The sequence below is a fragment of the Tyto alba genome, unplaced genomic scaffold (assembly GCF_018691265.1).
Source record: "Tyto alba isolate M040663 unplaced genomic scaffold, T.alba_DEE_v4.0 Super-Scaffold_1000006, whole genome shotgun sequence".
Lineage (NCBI taxonomy): Eukaryota > Metazoa > Chordata > Aves > Strigiformes > Tytonidae > Tyto > Tyto alba.
This window is the reverse complement of record NW_024881272.1, coordinates 29,815,802-29,822,485: the sequence shown is the minus strand read 5'-3', so window position 1 is coordinate 29,822,485 and position 6,684 is coordinate 29,815,802. Positions and strand designations below refer to the sequence as shown.

The 6,684-nt window shown below is 45.0% G+C and overlaps 1 protein-coding gene across 1 annotated transcript; it reads right to left on the bottom strand.

Annotated features, from left to right (window-relative positions):
• Nucleotides 1-439: 439 nt before the first annotated feature.
• On the bottom strand, nt 440-6,572 carry TCEANC2 (transcription elongation factor A N-terminal and central domain containing 2). The gene is made up of 4 exons (XM_042786362.1): nt 6,460-6,572; nt 4,997-5,138; nt 3,464-3,657; nt 440-1,634 (listed from the first exon to the last, which is right to left on the bottom strand). Exons 1-4 carry the CDS (start codon nt 6,559-6,561, stop codon nt 1,446-1,448), a joined length of 627 nt encoding a protein of 208 aa, XP_042642296.1. The 5' UTR covers nt 6,562-6,572; the 3' UTR covers nt 440-1,445.
• Nucleotides 6,573-6,684: the final 112 nt, after the last annotated feature.

The window sequence follows — 6,684 nt, the reverse complement described above, 5'->3', positions numbered from 1 at the left end:
GCAAACAAGGCAGGGTTTAGATGGTTTTAAGAGAACCTTTAATTATCTAATCATATCTATGGAATTCAACACCTCAGGTAAGTTCTGAGTGTTTCTTTAGCTTCTAGTGTCCACAGAAGAAAAATGTATTTAGCAGGTCAGCATAATGACAGTCCTGTTTTAGTGTGAAGATCTGATTAAAAACTAATGCATAGTTTCCCCGCTGCATTCTTTGTCCTTAAGTGACTCTTCTGAAATGAGTGCTGACCACAACTGATCAAAAGTCACTTCCTTATGGTGTATTAAGACTTTAATTCCTGTGACTGTGAATAGGCAGGTTTCGCTCATCCCCATATTTGCTCCTGTCTACCCTGGTAACTGAGAAAACGGTTTGTGACCAGTCCCTCGTGTACATACACAGAGAACGGAGAGCACTTTACCTACCAGTAAAGAAACAGTGTGTCTGTCACAGCTTTAATCATAGCTGATGGAAAACAAGATAACTTGTGGCACTAAAGAAATCAGAGCAAATATGAGAGGCAAGATTTCCAGTTTTTAATAACTAGAAGGAATTAAAACAGTAGTTTGTTGCTTACACTTGTTCACACAATCATTCTGAACCATGTTGCTTTTTGAAAGAAAAAAAGCCTTTAAAACAACTATTTTGCTTATAACCCAATTTTATTTAGAAAATTCATTTCAAGTTTTCTTCATGTTACAGTAAGAACAAGCACCATATTTAAATAATGAGTGAGGTATGGAAGTCTGAGTAAGCTGCTCATTAAATAGTAGAGGCATTAGATAGCACCCATACTCTGAGGCATTTTGATTTTCAGCCCAGGGCTTTAGAAAATGCCCACATACACAGGATGACTGAGCCTAGAGAGTGGTGGATAGCAAGTTACTGAAACTCATTTTGCATCCAACTCTGGAATGCAGCAAAGGGAAATCACCTGGCTTGGCAAAACAGCTAGCTCTTGCCACAGGCAGGGCCCAGCTGCAGCAGACTGGCTGATTCAGGGTTAACTAGAGTTTGCAGTTACCCTCAAGGAATCTCCTCCCATAGACCAATTACCCTGAATTCCCAGTATTTCCTACCAGCACAGCACAGACTTGCTCCTCTGTTATTCAGCTGATTGCACCTGAAGATCCACATCAGGGATGGAGCTAAACTGAGGTAGGACAAACAGGCAGAAGTAAGAAACAGGTGAGTCAGCAAGGATGGTTTTGTAGCAGGAAAATATACAGCAGAGTAGAAGAAACTTCTTGCAACAAGCCCACATGGATTTCTACCACGTCAGATTACAGCACCACCTTCATCATTAGCAGTTCTTGTCTTCAGCAGACCTGCTCGTAGCGTGGTGCCAAGTGTCAGCACTTCTGCACTCCCCTCAGGACAGAAAGGGCTCCCAGTTCCACAGAGATGTAGGCACATGAAGTTCTCACTCGGGATCAAGCACAACACCTCACTTTTTATGGCTCTGTACAAATGCAGGGACAGTGAGCGTGCCAGTCTTGACTTCTGCTCGGATTTCAGGTTTGTGCTTTAAGCAGAAGACAAGAGCTCGCACCGTTCTGCGATACGGTGCGCTAACGAGACGGGAAGAGAGATGAAAAGCTTCTCGCTCGATATTTTCAGCCAGTGGGTGATCAATCTGAAAACAGCAAAGTATAAAATTAGATCTTTACATTTAATAAGGAGACCCACTGATTGAAATTGGAGTTTGGTGCTTTTCAGTGTTTCTTCATTAATCAGCTTAGATTCAAGGAAATCTACTTCCCAACACAAGTGTAACAGGAAGAGCAATTTAATTTCACCCTAGCAATTAAGGAACAAGACAACGTGGTCAGTAGCAGGAAACACATCCACATCTCCAGCTGGGTGGCAGTACTTTGTCATCACAACAGGAAACTAATCTGCAACTAGCTTTGGGTATCAAGCTCAACTGCAATTATAACCTACACTGTACTGTTTCCATAAAACCTACTTTTGATCTTGCTGATATAAGGTACCTTGGATACTATTTTAAACTTGATTCCAACAGCAACTCTAAGACATGCCAAATACTTGGCAACTCTGCCTGGTGCTATAAAGGGAAATGTGGGCTCTCTGTGTGTAGAAGGAGGTGTAATTAAGAATGCTGAAAGGGATTTGCTAAATGTTAATTATGTAGTTATTGCTTCAACATGTGCCAAACCCCGTAATTTAGCACAGCTTAGGAAAAAAACCCCACCCATCAAGAAATGGTTTAAATTTCACTTCTGCCTTTTGTGACAGGGAATCTCTCTGCATGCAGGAGATTCCAGAGTGCCAAGTAGCATTCCTCCAAGTCCACTGCCCGCTCTGTTTTTGCTACCCATTACTAAATTGCCCCTCCCCTGGGCAGCACTAGAAGCCCCTTGGATCCATTCAGCCCCACCTTCACTTCTCCTTTTTGTCAGCCTCTCAGGTGTCCCTGCTCCCCCTGTGCTCCACCTCTGTGGCTCCCAGGCCTAGATGTGATATTCATCTGCTGCTGTAAGCTCCACTTGCACATACGGTGGTAGCTGCAAGCTAGAAGGGTATTTTTCCTTGCTGTGCTTTCAGGTGAGTCCTGTTCAGAGGTAATTCTGCTTTACCCAATACTACTTGTTTTAAGGTGGTACCATAGCCTTTAGGTGCCATAGGTTCAGACTTTACTACCGGTCTTATCACCATGCATAGATGTGCTTTCCAGGAACTAAGCTTGACCTGACAAGCCTGGCAAAGGTGAGCTCCCACCTTTCTGAGGTACTCTCACCACAAACCATCCTTTTGTGCTGCCTCAGTCCAGATGGACTGGAACTTGGAGAGGCTGTTCTCATAGTTAGCAAACACATAGCTTTGAAACTCTTACATGCTTATCACTTGACTTGTCATTTAAAGGATAATTAATGAATAAATTAAAACGGATAATTATTATGGCATTTCATAAACCAAGCAAACTAGTCATTAAGCCTTACAGCAAAGCCCTGTTCATTTACTTAAAGATACCTGAGGGATCTGGTATTTATCACCACTTTATATACTGTCAACCTTGCCTCTCTGTTTTTGCAATAGATTTAAATTTGCAAATGTTTCATTACTTAAATATGAAACACCCGAAAGGTTCCAGCATTGCTTTCACAGCTGTTAAGTAGTAGAACTTCTTCCTTCTCTTGTAGAGCCCAACTGAAGTAGATACACAACTAATATGTTGACTGATTACGTAAAGGAGAGCAAATACACCTCATTTACAATTAGCTTGTTTACTTGGTTAACCCCCCTCCCAAATTATCTGCCTTGAAAACAAAGCTACTTATAAATGGGGACATGCAGCAAATCACTGAAAACAGGAATAGATCATCTGGTCTTGTCCCCACTCTGCAGACAGGACCAGCTTTACAGGACCTATGGCTGAAAAATGTTTAACTTGTTCCTACATGAAGTAACTCTGATCCAAAGACAAATCAAGCTGAACACTACCTCCATATCCAGGGCTTCACAAAGCAGCTTCCGTGCGTTCTTTCTGAAAGCCTCAGTCTTGGGATCACTCCTGACCTCTATTGAGGGCTTGTTTGAATGGTCTTTGATGAAAGTTCGCCACTCTGTGTAAATATCTCTGGCAAGGCTGGCCACATCGTGATCAGAATGTTTGCGCATCTTATTCACTGTGTGACCTGGAAAACAGGAACAGCTCCTTAAGGTTTGGTAGGTGGGCAAAATATAATGGACACCAGTCAAATCATATCGGTGCTGAAGCACACATTTTTAATTCAGGCAGTGTCAGCAAAACAATCAGAGCATTGACACAAATATAAATATAAAATTATTAGGAATTAAGCCTGAAATTCTCACTCCTTGAGTTTTGTGGTGATTTTTTGCCTAACAATTAGCAAAGAATTCACCTATAGATGTGAAATTTACCTTCACGAGTCACTAAGGTGTGGAGCGACACTTATGTAATACAGGGCTACGTTAATTTTCTATACAGATACTAGATCTAGTGAAAGCTTCTCAGATTGGCCTACAAAGAATGCTGGTTTTAAACTGAAAACCCCTTTAAGGAAACAGATGTTGCTGGTGATGACAATAGCATTTTAACACACAAACATCACGGTGACTCCAAGCTGAATCCTTCAAATCCACAGGGCCTGCCAGTGCAAAAGAGGCTTTCCTCTGAGAGGAGACAAAAGGGACCTTCTTCCAGTGGGGTATTTCTCTTTGACCACTAGCGCTGTTGGCCAGGAGATGTCACTGTTAGTCTTTGGTGGCTCTTCCAGCCCAGCCACATTCAGGCAGGCACTGGGAAAAAAATCTCGGGAAAAGCCTGAATAAGCTGAACATGGCAAAATGAAATGACAATTCAGAAAGGGGCAGATCACATTTACTTTACTAAGGCAAGGGGAGCTCTCTGAATAGAGATCCAGCTGCTGTAATGGCAAACAAAGGCCAGCACGACTGTCTCTGGTGTGCGGATGCTCTCCATAAACAGGAAAGGCAGGGACCATGTGGTCTCACATTATCCCTCCCCCAAGTCCTATGGAAAAGAGCCAGACATTGAGCTGTGGCATTTGCATGGAGCTGGGGATTTCTCAGCGTAAGGATGTAGTAAGCAGCTCTGGGCCAATCTGAGGAGAATTTCTTGCGTGTTCAGAGGATTCAGCCAGGTCAAACAGATGAGCCATAACTTGGATGGCAAGAGAGCACTCTGCCATGCCTCTCATAGATAGCAGGAGAAGGAATAAGACACCCAGGTGCACAAGAAGAGGTCTTAAAAAATTTTACCACAAAAGGGGTGATGCAATATTTGCTAACAAGCAGGCAACCTGGGAGGAGTTAGAGCATATCTGACTTTTTCAGTACAAGCTCTGAAAACTGTAGGCTGGCTATCAAAATTTTTTTATTGGCAGCTACACTCATTTCTTAAAAAGTTTGCAGGCTAGTCTCTTTTGTACTGACAAGCCAAGCAGACACAAGACTGCCTAATATTCACAGTCTAGATCAGATGAGATGTACCTATTTTTGTTGAAAGTAACACCTCCTTGGAAGGTATTTTCTTCTTTAGCTCCTCCAAAGCTTCGATCAGATTCTCTTTTGGTTGCCCAGGAAGCTCAAGCATGGACTTCCATCGTTTTATGTCTTCCACAACCACAACTCTCTGGGGAAAGAAAAAAAAAAAAAAGCCATTAGGAAAGCAAAATATTCTTATTATAAATAAGGACACTGGCGTCATCTCAGCTAACAGGGCTGTTATCAACACACAAATTACTGATTATGGCACAAACCAGAACACAGAATACATGACATCCTGGAATGACAGGTGCTTGCTTGATATTATCAGCCTATTGCAAATCAGGACTGGAATATAAATAGAGAGCAAAGTGAGATGTTTCACCCTGGTCTCCCAAACTTAGGACACATAACAGCAAATGTCCACTAGAAATGTTTTAAATTTAAGGTGTATTGTATAAATGTCTCTTAATAGAAAAAGGAATTAAGGAGGAGGCAGCTAATGATCTTTAGCAGCCTGGCAGAATCTGAATCCTGCTCAGATTGGCTTTAAATTTAAAATTATGCCAGCAGGGAGAGAAACAAGGCATTAGGGAATATGAACACAAACTCAAGTACACTGGACATTTGCAGCATTTTTCATGCTGGTTTTGCCACAAACCTTGACAGAACAGACTGCAAACAGTATGAGCCTCGTATTTTGGATGTGAGGCATCTTACAAAGATTTAACAGTAGACAGCTGGAGTGCTTCATACACCATTCTTTTGCTTACATTAATAAGCTCTTTGGGGTAGTGAATGTTTTCCTGTTCTGTTTCTACAAACAGGTGGCAGAGGGGCTCAGTGCTTACACAGGTCTCACACAGGACCATCGTGCAGCCAACTGAAGGGCTCTCCTTGCTGGGGAGAGAAGTGAGCCAGCTGGCAACGTTGGCTGTATCCAAATTGTGCGCCCAGCCTGAAATTAAACGGTATCAAATATGCAGGATAGAGCCAAGTTATAACCCGCCTCAGTTTAGGAAACCCCTTACAAGGCAGCAGAGTCCTCCGCACCTTTCTAACTTTGCTTCCCTGTCCCCTGTGAGGATGCCACCTCAGGACTGCAAAGATTTTGGTGATGAACTGGAACCACGGGTGGTTTACAAAACATTCCTCCCGCTGTCACGCTGGGCCGCTCAGCTCCACGCGGAAGCCTGACACCCGTTCTTCTGCCCGACGCGCCTCGGGGCCAGCCGGGCTCGCTCCTGGGGCGCTCCCACCACCCTTGCACACAACCTCTGGGGAACGGCGTGGGTCCTGCGCAGGGGAAAGCCGCACCTCACGCCCTCGAAGGCGGCGGGCCCCACAGCAGCAGCCGGCGCCGCGGGGTGAAGATCTCCCCTCAGGCCCGGGAGGAACGCGGCGAGCCGTGCTACCCCTTCCTCCCGCTCCCCGCCCTTCCCAGTGCCGGCGACCACCAAACGACCTGCCTTGAGCGACTCGAGAGTGGCCTGCCGGTAAGCGCGGGGGGCCGGCGCAGCCCGGCGGGGGCTCTCCGGGCAGCGGGCCCTCCGCACCACGAACCTCTCCATCCTGCCGCCTTCCCTCCCGGAAGCCGCTGCCCCGCCCTTCCCGCCGTGTAGTTCCCGCCGGAGGTGAGGCCCCATAGGGTGGCTGGGGCTGCCCCGTCGCACGGACTACATCTCCCAGCAGGC

Excerpts from the sequence above, each read along its gene's own strand:
- TCEANC2 (XM_042786362.1), bottom strand. The coding sequence starts at position 6,561 with ATGGAGAGGTTCGTGGTGCGGAGGGCCCGCTGCCCGGAGAGCCCCCGC. Across the intron at positions 5,139-6,459 it reads CCACTCTCGAGTCGCTCAAG|AGAGTTGTGGTTGTGGAAGA; the intron begins GCAGGTCGTTTG and ends TTCTTTCCCCAG. Across the intron at positions 3,658-4,996 it reads GTTACTTTCAACAAAAATAG|GTCACACAGTGAATAAGATG; the intron begins GTACATCTCATC and ends CCTGTTTTCCAG.